The sequence below is a fragment of the Anopheles marshallii genome, chromosome X, assembly GCF_943734725.1.
Source record: "Anopheles marshallii chromosome X, idAnoMarsDA_429_01, whole genome shotgun sequence".
Taxonomy (NCBI): domain Eukaryota; kingdom Metazoa; phylum Arthropoda; class Insecta; order Diptera; family Culicidae; genus Anopheles; species Anopheles marshallii.
Window position 1 is genome coordinate 2,955,835 of NC_071325.1, and position 20,647 is coordinate 2,976,481.

At 48.7% G+C, this 20,647-nt stretch overlaps 1 protein-coding gene across 1 annotated transcript; it reads left to right on the plus strand.

Annotated features, from left to right (window-relative positions):
* Positions 1–503: 503 nt before the first annotated feature.
* Positions 504–20,340, plus strand: LOC128707075 (uncharacterized). The gene is made up of 8 exons (XM_053802025.1): positions 504–594; positions 8,392–8,616; positions 11,821–12,033; positions 12,105–12,746; positions 12,821–13,000; positions 13,165–14,749; positions 19,786–20,043; positions 20,124–20,340. The coding sequence occupies exons 1-8, from the start codon at positions 504–506 to the stop codon at positions 20,338–20,340; spliced, it is 3,411 nt and encodes a 1,136-aa protein (XP_053658000.1).
* The last annotated feature ends 307 nt before the right edge of the window (positions 20,341–20,647 follow it).

Genomic DNA, 20,647 nt, shown 5'->3' on the forward strand with positions numbered 1-20,647 from the left:
GGCAAAAATTCCACAAAGCTTGTGGCTTTTGTTGGAGGTGATCCGCTGTGTGTGCATATAAGTGTGTTGGAGTTCAGAAAAGAAAGCAGTGTCAATAAAGTGTGATTCACTCAATTCGCCATCGACCCACAACCGGACCAAGTGTCCAGGTGCGATGCGTTAAATATTCGTGCAGGTGGTACAGTGTGTGTGTGGTGCAGAGCTCCGGTTGGAGTTCGTCGCCTACCAGGGCGCCAAAGAACAGAAGGACACTGCATTGACGCGGGTGTTTGGCATCTTTAGCTGCTGGCCTCAATGTTTTCTGCAAGCAACTGATTAACCTCACGCATCAACCAACCACACTTAACAAGCAACGCCCGTACGCAGGCGCTGGGCGATCGGTGATCTAGCGCGATCCCGGGAGACGTCACGAAGCGGTCGTGTTCCTTTGGATATTGTCAAAGGATCCGAGAGTTCAACTTCACCGCCCCGGACGGCACGTAGCGCGCAGCGAGGACACAAAAATGCTTCGTTGCCAGCAGCGAAGGTGCAACAGGCAGATTTTGTCGCTACTGTTCAGCTGCATCTTGCTCACCAGCACGTACGCCGATGAAGGTAAGTGGGAGGTGGTAGTAAAAGTTTGCTCCCAATCAGTTGCATTCGCGCAGTACAACCACTAGGCGGTGGCGGGTACGCGATATAACTAGGTATCTGGAGCTTGCCCCATCCGGGCCCTGATTTCCTACCCGGTTCCACCGGTGCGGAAGGCGAAGAGGCGAAGCAGATAACGCGTGCAGCAGCAAAAAGGGAATCGATTCGGAGTCCCGTAAGCGACTCCTGCAGTGGATGGCACTGACGCGGTGGTTCCTGTACGGTTCCACACTCTACCGCACACCGACCGCTACGATACCGCTATAATAACGAGCATGGATGCAACAACAGGTTGTACTGGTTTTTCGCTGATCATCCATTCGTGCCGGTCATCCCGCATCGTACCGGGCACGCGAGAATGCGCCTGTTGAAACTAGCGCACCGTTTGCACCGTTCTCCTGTTTCTATACCGAGGCCTTGACCTATATTAAACTAAAGCTGCTGCTCCTTCGCCATTCTCACCAGCCTCTACAAATACACCTCAGATAGAACAGAGAACCATTCTAGAACCGATGCCTCCACACCTCCCATCAGCTGTCACATTGACAAGCACGAGAGAAAGTATTCTCACGCGGTCCACTTAGTACTGCGCCTGCAAATAGGCAAGGTTGCCAAATGATAACACCCTCGTAACACCACTAAGCGTTCGAGATGAATAGCGATGACCCAACCAACGAAATAGGCAAACGGGTACAAGCAGTGTTATACACCCGTTATAAACGAATTCAATTCATTCCACACATATTTCATATGCATTTATACGCTCATTATCACAGCGCTACATTATGAATCAGCGGCGGGTAGGTTCCGTTTTAAGATCGGCTGATTATCTACAAACTTTCACGTGTATTTCTTCAAATTGTTTTTCTTCTTTATCTCTTCATCCAACACATCTTGTGCCGTCTGTCGCTGTTAGAATGAAACAGTTACAGGGTGGTTTACGCTTAATTATTAAATTTTTAATTGACGTAAAGGTGTATGACAGCTCTAGCTCAGTTTTAATGACAACGAAGATCTCCATTTGCTGCAGTACTGATAAAGCGATATGACTCATCCGCTAGTGTATTTGATCTGATATCTGATGTCTGATACAACCTGTAGCACAGTGGTTGTGAAGAGAATTTCAAAAGATCATGTTAAAGCAGAAGTGTTATACTTGGGAGGTGCGTTTTTGGAACCACTGTCTAGTGCTCTAAAGCAATGTGGTAGTGGCACTTGATAGGTGTTCGACTACCTCAACTAATACTTAACAAACAGCTACACTGACTTTATGCCACTCAGAATGCTGAAGCGTTTCATCTAGTGGGCTAGAACTCAGTCCTGAGTTCGCTTTCAATGACATTATGAATGCTCTGAAGACGTGTTGGCTTAAGGGGGCGTTTGACGTTTTTTCTCTCTTTATTTTAGTTTTTAGTTAACAAATTTAGTTGTATTGTGAGGAGGTGCCAAAGGAGTTACCAGAGAAGGGAACTCACCATGCTCAATTTGCTAATCAGTAATGCCATTCTGTAAGTGTTCTTTTCCCCAATAGAAACATCGCTAATTTGTCACATTACTTAATGTACAGCAGCGAATGTCTTTCTTCATTCTGCTATAATAATGCATTATTCGATTTGGAGCACCGAATGTTTGATAGTTCGCTGCTTGAGGTTTATTTTTCCTTCCCTAATTTTGTCGGCCCCGTTTTGTACGATACGGTTCGACAGGCAATTTCACTTTGGTCCGTTTTTCCCGCAAGCTTCCCCGCCAGATGCTTTTATGCTCACTGCGTTTCAGCGGACAGGGCCAAAGTGTGCGTGTGTGAGAGAGAGAGAGAGAAAAATGAGTTTAAAAAAAAGCTTCGAATTGGAAATAACTGTAATCCAACCACAGGCCGATGCTAATACACACTCTCTTTCACACAGCTACATGCACACGCACACACGAACACCAAGACGGCAACGTTAAACAGGTGGTTTACTGTGAGTTCCTCTGGGTTCTGCTTTAATTTCCATGACCAACAAGATAAACTGAGCACCTGCTGCAAACTCTGCATACGAGTTGTTTCGGGGGGGACGATGGGAGGGACTGAGGTGGAACAACACGTATGCATGTATATCTTTTTGTTAAACACAATTTTTCGGTCAGTTTTTAAAGCAAATCGCAAGCAAGTGTAGAAAGAAACCCGGCGCAGTGATGGAGACTCCATCGCGTTGCGTTTTGTTCCGCTCCGGGGAAATACGATGGAGTCGCGGGATTTCTCTGACGGTTTTGCTAATTAATCGTTCATTGCCTACTGCTAATGTATCCTCTCGCTCTCTCCCGGCGCCTTCCGAACAGGCCAGAAGTGACGGAAACATGAAAAGAAATAAGCTTCAGCACACACAACACTTGCAGCAGCGGATGGCATCGGTAAACCACAGGACGATTACGGTTTTCCGTACCGTAAAGCGTGGCGTTCGAGGTTTCGCAACATTTACTTCCCCCCCCAAAAACACTGTGTCAGCCATGTTCTGCCCGTGGTGGTGGTGGTTGCACCTTGGCAAAACGCAAACGGTAAATAACGCTCGGTACGGGCCTTTGCTTTTGCCAACCGACGGGATTCGGCTGGCTGTGCCCATTTGTTTTCTGTGTCGACAATGCTTTTCTTTCGCTGAGTTTTGTGCTGTTTCTGGTAACCGCCTGACAGTAGGATTGTCGGAATCGGGTTCTGGAGCAGTATAACACGGTTACATCAAGCGATGCATAAGACGGGCGCATTGGTTTTCACGCAACAGTTGCAACTGAATCAGTGCATCGCATTCGGCCCAACAGTATGTTTCGGTATTGACATCAAGTGAATGGTAATGATGGTAGATGTCAAAGACGCACAAGACTTTTACGGCTAACCAGAGCGTGTACGGCAGCTATCAGATAATGAGATATTTTGCGTGAATACTACAACCTGACGGACTGTTTGTGAGTACTTTGTTATTACTGCGAGTATGACTGACAGACAGATGTAGTACAGTATAACAGTTTTTAGCTAAAAAGTTATTTGTCACTTGGGGAGTTGAGATTCCCTTTCTATAAGTTGCATGGGAGTTCATCGGTCTAAGTAAACACCCTTTGAAGATATCCCAAGTCTTTTTTGCAGATTGTGTTCCAGTCTATCTGCCTGTCTAAAATGTGTCTAGATGTCTACATTGTAAGGTTTTACAGCATTAGTTGTAAAACTGTAGCTAAGAGGTTGTCCTGAGATACTTGGATCTTGAAGCTCTTCTCTTAAATTTGAATATTTGAAGAATTCTTCACCATCAAAGCGTGTAACTCTAGAAGAAGAGCAGGTTGGAGGGCTTTGCTGAGGATAGACAAGAGCCCCAAGTTACCTCTTGACTTCAAGTGAAGATGTCTCCAGATACACCGAGACTTCACAGTGACTCATAGCTTTTGTCTTGTCGAGTTGAATCTCTGCTGATCAACACCATACCCGACACTGAAACAAAACACTTGCTTAGCTCTGTGTCGTGCAGCATCTCCCACAGGCATCATCGCCAAAACATGATACCACATGCACTTTAGCGGCTGTAGAACAGCAGGCAAATCGACCCCACCAAGTGGAGTTCCCCCCCCCCCCCCCCCGCTTCCCCTTTCCCAACTACCCCCGTGGCATCCGGTTACACACACACAGCGGAATTGTCGGGTGGACCTACACTCGGCCATGCTATTTTTTTTTAGATGTTCTTCTCTGCTTGGTTTCCCCTATATTCCCAGGATTGAATGCAAATATTGCAGCTTTCCCTGCTTTCACGTTCGACAAGTCTTTCGTGCGAAGAAATCTACAGAACGGGAGCGAGAGAGATGGGAATGAAAGAGAGAGAGAGAGAGAAAGCCTCTGTGTCTTCCTGGCAGTGCATGTAAAACCATTCAAATATACTTTCACATTCCCGTCGTGTGTCTTCAACTGTGTGGTGGTAAGTGCACACCACCATGGTCCGCCAATGGTGAACTCCGGGCCCGGTGGCCAAAGGGTACGATTCAAGTTCAACTGAGGTTGGAATGTTTGGTGTTTTTGTTTTGCTTCCGAAGGGCTTTTTTTGTTGCTCCGTTTTATTTTGATTCTCTCTTTCTCTCTCTCTTTCTTTAGTCATTTCGTTCCCTCCTTTTCCGCTCGTTCGCAATCAAAGCTGCGAGGCTCGTTGTGAGTGTGCGTTTTTTTCTTTCCTTCTATTGTTTTCCATCCCTGTTCTTTCTTCTCTTCCCGCGGTGGTTGTGGCTTTTGGCCTGAACTTTTAACTAGTTTCAGCGCTCGTCGTTCTCGGGCTCCACTCTCACTTTCCGGCGTGTGACTTTTTACCTTTTCACCAGCCTTACGCTTCGTTTCGCCTCGCCTGCCCGCTGTAATTGATCTCTTTCTCCGGCTCCGCTTTTCTTTCCCGCGCCTGCCCATCTTCCCTTCCCCGCGCTTTGCCGACGAGTTCGATCACTTTTCCTTTTGTGTGCGACGACAACAATGGGAAAATTAGCGTTTTGGAGCACAACCTGGCTGGTGGAAGCGGCCATTACGACACCAGAAAGTGCCAATATCACTTTCTCAGTTGGCGAACCACCGAAGCCCACATTCCCACACCGTCTGGTTGGGGTGCGCTGAAAGGAGCGGCCACACTGTGCCTAAAAATTCCTTTTGCCGATTTTTTTTTGTTGCCGTTGTTGTTGCTGCCGTTGCCTACCACAACTTCCCAACTGCGTAGTATTATTGCGCGATTTTCCGTTGCTTGCTTCGCCATTGTTGTGGTTCTGCTGGTGTGGGGCGACGTTGGAAAGTCGGAAGAAAGGCGCTTGGAGGGTGTGGAGAGCGAAAAAAAAAGAAACAAACAACAAACGCGCGTGATCAGCTCGCTCAGGGCACTCCTCCTACACCGTGAGCTGTTGTTTGGGGGGGTGGAAGGGGTGGATCGCCAAACGGTCCAAAGGTGACGGTAGGGCCGGAAAGTGAAGACGGCATTGATGATTGGAGCAGTTAACCATTGCCGTTGCTAATCGCGTTAGGCCTGCTCTGACACATTCTCTCACATGATTGCTTCCCACTGTTGCCTGAGGTGTAGAGGTGCAATTGATTTGTTTTCTTTGTTTTTATCCAAAGAGGTGACAGCAGCGCCATTGAACCCATACTCGGATACCTTTATTGGGCAGTATTGCGATACGAAAACCGGCGCGCACTAATGTTTCAATTTTCTAGCTTTGTGGATAATTTTTGCAAAATAACAACGAGCCAATCCCGGCAGCAACACTAACGGTTCCCACACAATCTCTTCATTTATAGCAGATGAAATAAAAAGCTTAAAAATAAAGTGCACAAATAAAGGGTGGCTCGTTAACGAAAATAACACACCAGGCTTGGGGCAGTTCACTTTCACCCGGGCGCCCGAAATGACAGAAATAAAAAAAAAAACACACACACACAAAACGCCGAAAACCCAAATATGGCGGATGACAGTGAAGTTTTGAAAGGCTAGAGGACGCTTGTGAGGCGAAAGTGAATCCACCCAACAAAAAAACCAACCCCATCCGTACCGGGAACCCTCCGAACAAACAATTCTCCCCCGGAGCGATGCGCGACACTCACACTTAACCTCACTGTTTGAGCAGCGTACACAAGCCTCCCTCTTTAAAGGCTCGTCCATTTTGCCGAGGAGTCCGCACAATGGCGGCTCCCCTTTGGTGACGTTTCGAGTTTCGATTTTCGAGCTCTAGTTGCAAACATTGCAGACTTCGGCCGGGCCGGAAAGGATGGCGCAAACTGGATCGGACAAACTCAAATGTTTGAGCACTAACTCACCTTACTCAAAATGGCTAACAGACAATTATTGCTTCTTGGGTAAACAACGCCATTTTCGTAATCCATCTTCGGCTTTTGGTAGTTGTCAATTTAACCACAATATTGCATATCTCAAAGAGCGTAAGAATGTCTCTAATGTACTAGTTTGGATACTAATAAAATACAGACACAGAAATAGTACACTATTATTTAGTGACTATAGCATCTGTCAGCCTAAGCTGTCAAAAAAAGAACAGCACTATCATCCATTTGAGTAAGAGCTCTAGAATGTACTAATTTAGAGGTTAAGTTGATAGGCCTAAGATGCTTCAGATATTATCAGTAGACTATCAAGAGAGTTACATTGAAGTCCATTGATGTCCAGAATGTACTAATTTAGAGGTTAAGTTGATAGGCCTGAGATGCTTCCGATACTATCAGTAGACTAGTATCAGTAGTAGACAATGAAGTCCTTTGATGTCCAGAATGTACTAATTTAGAGGTTAAGTTGATAGGCCTGAGATGCTTCAGATATTATCAGTAGACTATCAAGAGAGTTATATTGAAGAAGCGAGGCAAAAGTGTGACGTTTGATGTTGATCAGAAGTTGAAACTCTTGAAAAGATATGTAAAAGTCACTCCCTTACCTACGATCGAATTAGAAACCCTTTAAAGTTAATGTCTTTAAAACGACGTACCAGTCCGGGAATGACTATCCCGGTAGTAGATCGAGCATTAAATCCAGTTCAATCAATCTCATCGTCGCGTCCTTCATTTTATGTACTTTAGGTACGTGTCGCTCCCACCCCGCGCGATATCCTCAGCCTATTTGCTTCGATTTAATGCCTTTAATCAACGTCCACTTCAAAACCGAAGCAATCCAAATTCGTATATAAAACGCTTATTGCCGCTCGGCTAGCGATCCTCCACCAAGGCTCCATTAAGTTGCCGCTCGATCATCATCAGCGTGTGTAGAACAGGTTCCCCGCAATGGGAGTTTGGTTTAGTTTTGCCCTTTTTTTCTTGTGGTTTCGGTTGTGCTTTGCTGCCAGTTTATTTCCTCCTGCAGTCGGTCCGCTTTCACAAACAAGATCAAGCCTTCTTGAGCGCCTCGTGGCGGTGTGTGGCGTGTTTGGTCAGTGGAGGGTGATGTCCTCTTTCACCTAGCGCTTCTTCAGCGCTGCGTATTTATTTTGATTGGCGTTGGAAACCGGATTTCCACCTGATCTTGCGGTTCGATTCGGGCACGCTACAGGAACCGCAATGCTCGGGAGGGTACTGGGCAACTACAGAACGAAACACGTTGCGCACATTGGTATGTAGGTCAGCAGAGGTCTGCTACGGTGGTGGATTGTTGATTTTGTGCCGCTTGTTACAATCTTTCTGACGCGTTCCATCGCTACGTATGCAGTTGAGCTGAGCCCCGGTACGATCTTCAATCAAATCAACGTACCATTTAAGGCACTCTTCGTTGGCAAGCTGTCAGTTGGTCTGTTACAGCTGGATGCGCTCGTACGCTTCGGCGTGAAATATTTCACAAATAGAAGATCTCCTCTGCTTCATTCTGTGTTTTTTTTGGTTAGTAATAAACGTAACGGACAATACAATAATCAAAGCGACAGGCTGAAGAATGATGATTAGAGTGAGCAACAGTTATTGGTTGATTTGAACGGTACATTTCGGTAACGGTGTACAACAATTTGAGATGAATGCATGCACGATTGAAACTATTGTACGGAGGCTAATTAGTGTCTCGCTTATATCTACCCATTGAGCTCTTATTTATATCGTTGCTCATGGTTGAGATTACAACAAAAAAAAAGAGGAACGGCACGTCGTCTAACTCATCCGGGCTCCGCCACTACGAATGCTATCGGACCTCTTCCACCTCAGATATTCACCAGTAATTGTGCGGTGCCCGATAAAAAGCTAATGCGTTCCTTTCACTGACTTTTCATTTTTTTTTTTCATTTTCTTTTTTGCAGAAGAAAGCTTCACCTCGGCCAGCCTGGTCGCGGGTACCGGAACACTGACAAAGGTTTGCCCATTTCCGGGCGTACCGGCCCACGGCAGCGTACACTTCTCCGATGACTCACTGCCTAACAACACCGTCGCGACGTACTACTGCGAGCGAGGTTTCGAGCTGCTCGGACCGTCCCGGCGTGTTTGCATCGATGCACAGTGGATACCGGAGGGTATACCCTTCTGCGGTAAGTCATTATTTGAGGACTCTTCCTTACTGGATGACATTGTTTGCCGCTCAGGCTTTACGGTCGAAAACATAAACTTATCTTACAATAAAACCTGTGCATTGTAACGACCTTCGGAAGTCGGAGTTCCGGGACATCCAAGAGCATTTATAGTGCTCTTAGTAGGAGTGGTAGGCTATTGACGTCTTTTGGATGTGATTCTTTCTCCACTTGATTTTCAAAATGACAGTTAATATAGTATACGAAGCAGGGCGGGTCCGTGCACTGTCAGACGGTAACTCAATTAGGAACTTCCAGTTGTCAATGCGTCAACCTGTCCTACAGCGGAACTCGCCTCGTTACGGTTGATGAGCATGCGTCAGTGGGTCACCTGAATGAAGCCTCACCAGCCGCGCTCAACGCGCTCGGAATGTTTTACAATTAATTCTCATTTCCTCAAACAAACTAAGACTCCATTCATAATGAATACAATTTCTTTCCTACTTTCCCCTTCGTTAGGCAAAACCCCCACAATGGCATTTTGCGGCCCTACGAAACGGGGAACGGATGGATGAAAGAAAACACACACTCGCGCGCTAACCACGCGCGGGACGGAGCAGAACAAAAGAGGCCACTTTCTTTTCCGCAGCGCCGCTCGCGGAGCGACTGCCCTAGCGAACTTTTGAAGGTGTGCTCGTGGGTTTCTCACTCTCCTTCCTTGCTTTCGGATGACGCGTCACACGGCGACACGGCGCATTGTGGTCGAAAGAAATTGAGCGGGGGTTCATCACCTCCAACGCACTCCAGCCACCGTTGGCCAGGGTGGTACAGGTTGGAAAGTTGGCGATGTGTTCAAGAATTTCTCCTCCACGCACGCATCACCACCGCGGGCATTAGCACGCGTGTGTCACCGTCGCGTGTTTTGGTGCTCCTTTGCGATCATCGGCCGTCGGTGTCGATAGCCGAGCGGCCAACAGACCGATGATGATGCTGCCTCACTGTGTGTGTGTGTGTGTGTGTGCTAAATTTGTCGCGCTTTCTTTCGCTTTCACCAAGGCACATTCTTTTGCTCGGTGTGCGCACACGATCGGTGTCACGATGACGGCATAGACCTTGTGTCCGACCTGGCAGAGGACCCTTCCCTCCTGCCCGAGGCAACCAAGCACGCGATTATGATTGCCAGCCTCCATTGATGTGGATTATCCGCGCGCAAAGGGTGAAGGAACTGAAACCGCACAGCTTTCAAGATGGCGGCTCAAATGAGGCGTTCGAGATAAGCTATCTGTCAGATAGGGGAGATCGACGACGAATGCACAATTTAAATGACATCTTCATCTCTTTCTGACAGCAGCTGTCAGATCTGTGAAGTTGCTATAGTATCTTGAATACTCGAAAATGATACACTCAAGATATGCTCTCTGTTGCATACTAATACAAATGTCACCTTCATCTGTCAATTCTATCTTTCGACACCTGTTCAGCTCTGTGGAGTTCCTGTAGTATCTTGTATAATCGCAATTTCATACTCCACTTGTTCGAACCGGAAAGTGCCCTAGACTGGGTACAGATCTTACCTAAACCCTCCCCACGACGCTGTACACCGAGCCGACCCTATCCTTCCGTTTTGCTTAACGGGGCGGAATTATACCTCTATTAGATCAGCGCAAGATCTGCCTGATAATTGATTTTCGTTTCCCTATTTTCGATGTTTTGTTGTTGCTGTTGATTACGGCGTCTGTAGCTGTAACACACGCCGCCATTTTACAATCCACGGACGGCCTATTTGTGGGGCCGGTCGGCCACACGGCACGGAAATTAACGGCATCTAGTTTGCGCGCTAGATTCCAACCGAAACAACTCCGGCACGCAGCCGGATGAATGATTACTGATTTGTTTTCTGTCGAATTTCGTTCCCGACTTCACCACCAGGGGGGGGGTTGCATTCCTGCCCAATCGATCCCAACTTATAAACGCCGGGCGCAACACGATTCGATTCTCTCTCCCTCTCCCTTTGGCCGTGTTTTGTGCTGCAACCTGTTTGCAAAGTGCTAAATAACACCGTTAAAAGAGAGAAGAAGGAAACACCGCCCTCCCTCCCCCCGCTGCACCTCATACATGTTTAGTGTCTTGTTTCGATCCGCACCTGGCGGCACCTGGCGCTGGCACTACTCTGGGCGCGCTGCTGTTGTGCCTAATGGTCGGGTGTGTGTGTGTGTGTGCAGGAGAAGGAGGAGGCTGACTACAACAATTATGGCACGGTGTTACGTTCCAGGCGAGGATAATTAATGGATAATGGATACTCCTCCTTTTATTTCGAACGCGCAGCAAAACAACACCAGCTTGTTTGGTTTTTTTTTTGGTTGTTTCGGGAAGAAATTTCTTCATTCGGAGCTGGTGCTGATAAAGCTGATCGGTTGGGATGGGAAATTTGACAGGTGGAAACGATCAGCATTAGGCAGCACAGGTTAAGAATGTCCGAGATATTGAGGACGCCCTTCCAAAACCCAGCTTTACGGTTATCTTCCTTCACCAAACACAGTGGAGATGCTTCTTATCTTCCGTTTAGCAAATGACTCCCCCAGTATCTAACAATACCAAACCCGTTGGAAGTAGATCACCTTAATCATTGACTATCATTATCAAGTCATTTATCATCATCTCCTGGATCTTCACGGATCAGAGTTGGTAGGAATTCAACATCCAGTGAAGCGTTTCCCTGTTGGGGTAGAGCAAACAGGTCAATTGACCTCCTGAAGTGGTTAGCAACCCAACCAGCCGAAAAAAAGCGGAGATATCTACCGAAAATACGGTGTTGCGGCGTACCCGCGTGGCCAGACCAACGCACCCGCCCTAATTGAGACGCATCTCAAATTGAATTCCGTAAAAGGTTGTTTGGCGAAACGGGCTGTGACCCACTTGCCGTGGTGTAAAGGGAAACAATTGCCCCCGCTTTTTTTAAACACTGTTAAACGGTACCGGTCGGGGTGTATTGATTGAAAACGAATCGGAATGCTGGCGAGGCATCAGCGCGTCAGTTCCCAGGATGGCGTACTGCAGCTACTTATCTCTTTTCCAGGCTGTGGATGAGGTTAAGATATTGCTTCTCTTCAAAGCTGGATGTTTTATGTTACTAACCTCAAAAAAAAAAGGCAGGGGAAAACAGCCCCGCATTTAATCTCTCCGCATGTACATGGATCACACCCCCCCCTCTTCTTCCATCCGCAGTGCTGAATGTGGCGGCCGGTAAGGCTCCGATGCAGATCTCCACCGAAGCGTCTGGTATACCGCAGAAAGCGATCGACGGATCGACGTCCGCCTTCTTCTCGCCGGACACCTGCTCGCTGACCAAGCCGGAACGTGTGCCCTGGTGGTACGTGAACCTGCTGGAACCGTACATGGTGCAGCTGGTGCGGCTAGACTTCGGCAAGTCGTGCTGCGGTAAGCATTCCGTCCTGATTTTGTACCGACAGTCTCACGACGACATCTTCCGTCTTTTCCGTTGCGTGCAGGTAAGGGCAAACCGGCCACCATTGTTGTGCGCGTCGGCAACAACCGGCCCGACCTGGGCACGAACCCGATCTGCAACCGGTTCACCGGCACGCTCGAGGAAGGCCAACCGCTCTTTCTGCCCTGCAATCCCCCGATGCCGGGCGCGTTCGTGTCCGTCCATCTGGAGACGAGCGCACCGAGCCAGCTGTCCATCTGCGAGGCGTTCGTCTACACCGACCAGGCGCTGCCGATCGAACGGTGCCCCGCGTTCCGCGATCAGCCGCCCGGTGCGTCGGCATCGTACAACGGCAAGTGCTACATCTTCTACAGCCGCCAGCCAGCGACGCTGCGGGACGCGCTCGCGTTCTGTCGGGCGCGTGGCGGCACACTGATCAACGAGAGCAACCCGGCCCTGCAGGGGTTCATCAGCTGGGAGCTGTGGCGTCGGCACCGCAGCGACACGTCCTCCCAGTACTGGATGGGTGCGGTCCGGGACGCGCAGGATCGCAACACGTGGAAGTGGATCGGCGGCGAGGAGGTGTCGGTATCGTTCTGGAACCTGCCCGGCGGTGATGAGGACTGCGCCCGGTACGACGGTTCGAAGGGATGGCTGTGGAGCGACACCAACTGCAACACACAGCTCAACTTTATCTGCCAGCACCGTGAGTATCCGTGGCAGTGGGGAAGGTCTTCTGCGGTGCGGATAGGGTTGCTCAGTGCTGTGATTTCGTTACAGAGCCGAAGGCCTGCGGCAGACCGGAACAACCACCGAACTCGACCATGATCGCACCGAAAGGCTTTGATGTGGGTGCGATCGTGGAGTACAGCTGTGACGAAGGACATCTGCTGGTGGGACCGAAGCAACGGACCTGTCTGGAGACTGGATTCTACAACGAGTTCCCACCTGTATGCAAATGTACGTATGGCAACCTGACGTATCCGAACAACCGGGAAGATGGAAGAACTCCTCGGGAATCAAAGCCTCTCAGGGGCCTTGTCGACAACACCTGAATATCCTCTGAATATCTGAACATGTACACATCGTGGTGCTCAATATCTCTCTTGCACGTTCTCTTCTAGACATTGAGTGTGGATTGCCCGCTTCGATACCGCACGGATACTACGATCTCATCAACGGCACGGTTGGCTACTTAAGCACGGTAATGTACAGGTGTGCGGAAGGCTACGAAATGGTAGGTCGGGCCGTGCTGATCTGTGACATCGACGAGCGTTGGAACGGACCGCCACCACGCTGCGAGTTGATCGAGTGCGATCCACTGCCAACGCTCTTCCCGAACGGTGCGATCGTGTCCTCCAACCAGACGGTGTACGGCACGCGTGCGGAAATCCACTGCAATCGGGGCTTCGTCCCCGACGGCGAGCCCGAAATAGTCTGCACAGCCACGGGTCAGTGGAGTCTTCCGCTACCGAAGTGCGTGCCGAATCCGGTCGACCATAACGAAGGCCCGGCAACGGTGCGCCCGAGCGCCGTGTCTACGACACCGAGCTCCTCCCGGGCACCTCCAGTGTTGATCGTTTCGCCGACCACGCCTGCATCGATCGGTGGCGTTCCCTCGCGCCGTCAGCCCACTGGTGGGCGACGCCCGGTCAGCACAGTGCGGTACTCCACGCAGACCCCATCCCAGAGCAGTACGGTGTCGGCCGCGGAGTCGACTACCTCCGTGACGGTCCACATGGCGGGTCCGACGACGGCACAACCGGGCCACACCAGCAGTACCACCGAATCGCCCATCTTCAGCATCGAGATCGATGATGGTACGGATGACGACAGTAGCTATCTGCCGCACGGCGGCCCTAACCGGAAGCATTTGAACAGTAACGATGACTACTACTACCGCAAACCTAACCTTGAGGACGGCTTCGGTTCCGACACGGCAAACGACTACGATGACGACGACGACGACGCAACTGACCACAACGCAAACCACGACGATCAGCTACCGACCTTTGACGATAACTTTGACAGCCTCGAGGGCTTCTTCATCGGCACTAACGAAGATTACTCTCTTCCACCCCCTCCCCCCTCAGAAGTGCGGCCCGGATCGATGGGTGAGGAAGCGGTGCGGCCGTTCCGCCCGCAGCAACCGTCCGTCGTGATACTGTCGAAGGAACCATCCGCCGGCAAACCGGCCACCCCGAAACCGGCCGTCTACGAACCGTCCCATCCGCCGGCGGTGGTAAGCGTTACGCCGCCCGCCCAAACGCAGCGACCGCCGGTCACCGGCACGACCGGGCGCCGGCCCGTCACGACGACGCGCGTCCGCAACCAGCAGCCGAACCACGAGCAGGACGTGCTGCTGTCGCACCACCCGCAGGACAACGAAATCCCCGGCAGCGTGAACATCCGGCAGGATCAGTCCCCGAAGGTGAACGTACCGTTCGCGGTGAACAACGTGGACGATCTGGTGCCGGCGGACGGCACGAACGGGAACGGCGGCAGCGACGGTCTGCTCACGAGCTTTGGCGGTGCGAACGGCGGAACCGGCGGGCTGGGCAGTGCGGGCGGCAGCGGGTCCGGGGCGGGCGACCGGAAGGAGTCGAAGAATGCGAAGCTGAACCTGGGCGCGATTGTGGCGCTCGGTGCGTTCGGTGGTTTCGTCTTCCTAGCCGCCGTCATCACGACCATCGTGATCGTCGTACGAAGGTGATTAACCGTGGCTACCCACACGCAGACAAATGCTTGCACATAGTGCTTCTCTTTGCGCTTTCGTTTTATATTTGTTTCTGTATCACACACACACACCCATTTACGTGCAATGCAAGTTACAAGTTTTAGGTTCCTTACTATAATACAGCAAACACTCACCCACACAAACACGCACACATCATACAGACGTTACTGATCGCTTGCAGAGATAAGAGCGGAACGTGTATACTCACCTTTATACACACCTGTCACTACTGTCACACATGCTACCAAGAACAGCTACACACTAACGGATAAGACAATTACCTCGTGCAAACACACAAAATGGTCACCACGCACGTCAGGAACTTTCCATCGTGCTACCTTCTGGTGGTGCCTGTTATCATCCTTTTTCCAGCGGAACAGTTACTATCGCACCGAGGGCATTATTGTTGCTAACTGCTTGACAAAATTGACAGATGGTAGGGAAATTTCGTCTAAACGTCTTCTTACCACGAGGTAGATACAGAAGGAAGCATCGAATCGAGGCAAATCATCACAAAAAAAATCAAACTATTCTCTAACCCAGTCCGCACGGGCAGAATTCTTTGTGAAGTAATGAGTGTACTGCTGCTTTCACTATACCCCGCTTTCATTGGTTTATACGGGCTTATGTCAATAGCAACTCCACAACGTAGCGTTACTGTTAAGAATAGTTTGTAGAATAGTGTATTTCTAGACCTAGTGCGCTTGCTTTACCAGGCTAACAAACCTATTCCAAAGGTGATGGTGAAATATTGTACCATGTTTTCAGTGCAATAATGCAGGATATTGCATATCTTAACTAACTTAACGCTTAAGTAGTGGTCATTAGTGCACAAATTAGTAGCTGATTATGTATTTTCTTGTATGGGTTTCGTAGTTCTAATGGAATAGCTCTGTAATTCGTACAACTGTACTGTACTGACTCTTATCCAAGATTTAGATTTCTTAAGGTTCTCAGGGGGATTTTTCTACTACAATACTAGCAAAATCTGGTGCTTCTACTAAAATAATCGCTTATCACCCGAAACATGACAGGTTACCAGGCACAGAGTAACGCATTCGCTTGACAATTTCCCTGTGCACAATAGTTTGTTTGTTTTCGATTTACCAACACAATCACGTTAAATAACTGTTGCAAAACCTTGTTGCAAGCGTACCGTGCCCTTTCCAGTTGCTGGCGTTACTGGAACCGGCCCTTAAAGCCAATATCCTACTTACACCGTTTATTAGTTTTAGCCACACATGCCTAGCGAAGCAGCGGAGTTAATATCGCATCCCAATGATTATTGTTTTTCTTTTCTTTTTCCATGAATTGTTGTCTTCCCCCCATCTTTCTCCATTCTCGTTACCAACGATGTTGCGAAACTGTTTTGCGAACAAACACCTCGTATGTGCCAACCGCATGTGTCGGAACATACGGTACCGATATCAAAACACCTGCACATCACGATCAATCAACTGTAACTGCGTGCTGTAGAATGAACACGATCTACACGACTGCTAGAGTTCACAAAAAGAACACCTTCTCGTACTCTTAAGCGATGTTTTGCTGTTTTCGTTTTCTGCTTCTTCCTGTTTTGTTGTGGCTTTTTTTTTCTCTATCTAAGTATAGCTCTGGTAGCATAATATTTATTACGCGGGTTTTTGAAGGAAATGTTTGTGCAAAGCAAAGGCAAAGACTTAACAGTAGCAAATGGATAGTTGCGTAAAGAATGCATTACTAGTAGACGTAATCTCTAATTCAAAAAAACCACACACGCCATGAAACGGATCATGCATCGTGACGAACGTATTTTGTGACAGATCGTGCACATTACTAACGCCCATCGCTGGCAACACTGCGTTCACTGAGTGAACCGTCTGCTGTCTGCTACCGCTGTTTGTAGTTCGTTTGTAGTAAAATAACAAACGTCATCGGCAATACCGATGAGTAGGCGTACAATTTACAGACGCCATTTTGACATTTGGCGTCCGGCATTTTTTTTTTGTTGAGGTTTATTTAGACGTAGTAGACGAGACGCTTGGTCATAGGTACGTACCGAACGTCCGTAAAGTTGCTCGCAATAATTAGTACCGTGTGTAGTATGCTCATACAGCCACCAATACGCGAATTTGTGGGAGTTTTGCAATATGAAACTGAGCTAGTAGATTGTTGGCCCGACATCGTTACAAAGTTGAGTCGGTGTTGTACGCCGGCGCGTTACACGAGAAGTTCGGCCCAATGTTCGCTGGTGGAAATGGACGATAAGGAGAGCGCGGAGGGAAGGAGAAAGTGCCGGTGATGGTGGTTGTGGTTGTGTTTGTTTCTACTTTTTTTTTGTTTTTGGTGCGTATCCTCCCGTGTCCCTTTCCCCATTGCATATCGCTACCACCAGTAACGCAGCAGTGACGCGCTATCAGTGTGCGCAGTATGGGGATAGCTCGTGTGTAGTGGGCTCCCCTACCTACTCAAAACAACATCCCCCAACACCAGCATACCAGATGGTAACACAGTCGACACAGTCAACACACACACACATGCGTTACACACGCGGGCCGAAGTAACGTCATCGGAAACGGCATAAAGCACAGAACCGGCACCGAACTCTACGCGCCATTTCGAGGATGCTCCAGCACTGGCAGAGTGACCGCCAAGACCGCGTCCCAGAAGTTGGTGCACGCACTGTACGGAAATAGTCTGCAAAACCGGCTGCTGATGGTTTTTGGTGGGCGAAGTGCGTTCAGCCAGCGGGTGGTTCGGGGTTAGTGGTACGCAGACACACTGCTTGGGTACGGTAGTACTAGTAGTGGTACAGCAACAAGACGGCGGAAAGCTAGACATTCCCCGCAGGCTAAGGCCCGAAGGTGTTTGGTCGGACAACGCAATACACCTGCAACCGCATGCTACAATGGCGGCTTTTTGGACTCCATTACAAACTACTTACTATAACTACTACTATTACCACTCATATTACTCACTACCATTATCATTATCTACTACTATTACTGCCATTACTAGTACTACTACTACTACCGCAATTACCCTCCCCCCCCAGTACTATGTATCGCTACCACTAGTAACAAACACCTGCTACTAAAAACAAAAACCCCCAACACTGCAAGAAGTGCCATAACCACTAGAGCAAAAGCGACCAAACAAAAAAAAACCCCGAACAGTGGGCGCAAGTCTGCAATGAAACTCCAATAATGGCCACAACTAGCGAACCCAAGGGGGCAAAACAGACAGAGTATCATCCAGCACGCGAATAACGCGTTATCTACCAACTAACGTAGCATTACCCACCAACATCCAACCCACCAACAATACAAAACCACCAACCAACAATGGTCATAGGTCCCGTAAATGTAAGAGCTCATTTTTATTCCCTCCTCATTTGTTTTCTTTTGTTTGTTATTTTTTTTTGTTTTGGCTTCATTTGCTAGTTTTAGTTACCACCGTTCCAACCGCTCTGCTACACAGCCTTGTTTAGTTTGCTTATCTTTTCGTTTTTTTATTGTTGATACCCACTACCGTCCGCCATCTTGCTCCGAGAGTGGCGTCCGTGGCGAAAATATAAAAGCGCAAAACAAAACCCGGCCAACGTTTGCAAACGACTATTCTGCCATCCTTGTTCCACTGAAAAGGCGAAGTAAAGATAGCCTCACGCTCAATTCCCAACACCAATGCATCACCGGACACTACTACCAAATCACTATCGCCAACGAATAGTGCAAATCTTCTTTCCGGCAATTATCACGCTCTCTCTCTCTCTCTCTCTGTCTCTCCATCACCAACCACCATATTAGCAGCTTCATCTATTGTTGTTGCACGCTGTTTCAAGTTGCGTGTTTTTTTTTAAATGAAGACAAGCAGTTTCCTTCCTTGTGTGTGTGCTCTTGTTTTACCTTTTTTTCCCCGTGTGTGATTGTGTCGTGGATACTTCTAAACGCTTTGCAGCTGTTTCCAATGTCTACTCATCTTTATGGCTATTGGTTTACACTAGGCATCTCGTTTCTCGAACGATCTTTCAGGTTATGTTTTGAAATGCTTGTGAAATTGAAGATTTTTTTTTGTTTTTTTGGTGATTTGGAACGAAAAGCCTTTCTGACGCGATGATCCGAAGTCCAAAATTCTGTAGGGTACTGTACATGGGATATCTGTGAGGCACTGGATACGTCTAGCTATGCATGCAACCAGCCACTAACCGCCTGTTGAACGGTATTTAGCGATAAATCTGTTTCGCTGTTTGTTTGTTTTTTTTGTTTATTTCACTCCCGAGCTGGTAATAGTCGCCCAAGGCTTTAATGTGGTAGAAGGCAATAACAAAACAACCTTTAGTAATTCGGTCATGGTTAATGTTAACATGTTAATAGAACCTCCTTCTCTTGCCGCGCGCATCATTTTGCTTTTCTTGGGGTGTAGTATTAATCTTTAGACACGCACACACTTCACACACCGTCAGCCAAGAAGCAGAACCTCGAATATCCGCTTCCGTAGGAGATCGCTATGAGGTCGCAATTTAAACAAAAATCCCAGTAAGTTCATGCAGTTCAAATGCGTAGGTCCCTTTCCCCTTCTTTTAATAGCGGTTTCCATGTTGAATTAGATGCCGTCATGTACACAACTGAAGCTGCTAATTGTGGCCAACGTTTCTTAACCTCTCTGCTTCGGTAGTTCTCAAACCTCACGCCTGTCAAACTACTACTGTTCACGTATAATATAGTATCAATTTTGCTTGGAAAAGGATGGTAAGAAAAGAGTTCGCAACGTTTAGTGGCATATCAAGCAGAAGAAGCCCCCGCGTTATCAACTAGCATGTCAGGAAGCGTCATCACTTCTCTCAAGTCATTAGTTTAGTTTGAATTAAATTTGAAAACAAACTTCTTCTGAGTATACCGATACGAACTGTCACTTACGTCAATGTTTTTTTTCTCTCTTTCTCTCTTTCTCTCTCAATCTGTTTCTCTCGTTTTCCTTCTCCATTCGCTCACCTCCTGCTCACACACCGTTGTACACGAAACTCGTACAGAAATCGCACCTCCAATCAACACTATCGGCATCGTGCCTCACCGGACTGCAATACGGTCGCATCCTTTTCCAGCTCTAGCTCAGAGTCCCGGAACGGTTTGAACCGCTACTACCGCCAGGCGTGGGAAAATCTGCACGAGTCAGCATCGAAAAGCCACAACCATTCCGGTCTGAAGCGCAAGGAAACGATGGACGCACCGGTGAATCGGTCCCGCTCGCGTGAAAACCTGGACGTGAGCAGATCGCGCGAACTGGACAGGTACGTGCAGTGGGTAGTGTGCAACGCACACCAAAACGCTCATCACCCGACACATTATTCTGCTTTCTCGCTTCTGACAGATCCCGGGAGAACCTATCGTCGGCGCGGAGCCGTGACTATGGCCGGGACAGTATGGCGCTGCGCGACGGCTCGGAGATGGTAGTGTCGGACGTGTGCGTGAAGGGTGAGAAGAAGCGGCACCATCACCACCATCACAAGAGCAGTCACCGGAATGATTTCCGCGAACCGAACATACTGGGCAGCGGCAACGGACGGCGCGAACATCGCCATTACTGACGCGGTAAAATGATCATCACCGTCCGGATCGATGGATGTGCGCAACGCCACGACGGCGACAGTCTCAGGCCGATTCGCGATATCTAGGGAAGATGGGGCGCACACCGAGACGACGATGTGTTTTAGTAGACCGTTGATTCGGATTGTGTGGGTGTGTGTGTGTGTGAGGGAGTGCACCAACAACCAACAACCGCTGTCGCAACTTGGGTCCAACAAGCAGACAGCAGGGGCGTAGAAGTGCTGACCAATGAGCCAAGCTCAGCAACGAAGCAAGATGGACGAGAGACGTGTGTATATGCGTGTGAGT

Bases quoted from the DNA above. Each gene is read 5' to 3' on its own strand.
- LOC128707075 (XM_053802025.1), top strand. From the start codon at position 504: ATGCTTCGTTGCCAGCAGCGAAGGTGCAACAGGCAGATTTTGTCGCTA. The intron at 13,001-13,164 runs GTACGTATGGCA...GTTCTCTTCTAG, and splicing joins GTTCCCACCTGTATGCAAAT to ACATTGAGTGTGGATTGCCC. The intron at 14,750-19,785 runs GTGATTAACCGT...AAACTCGTACAG, and splicing joins ATCGTGATCGTCGTACGAAG to AAATCGCACCTCCAATCAAC.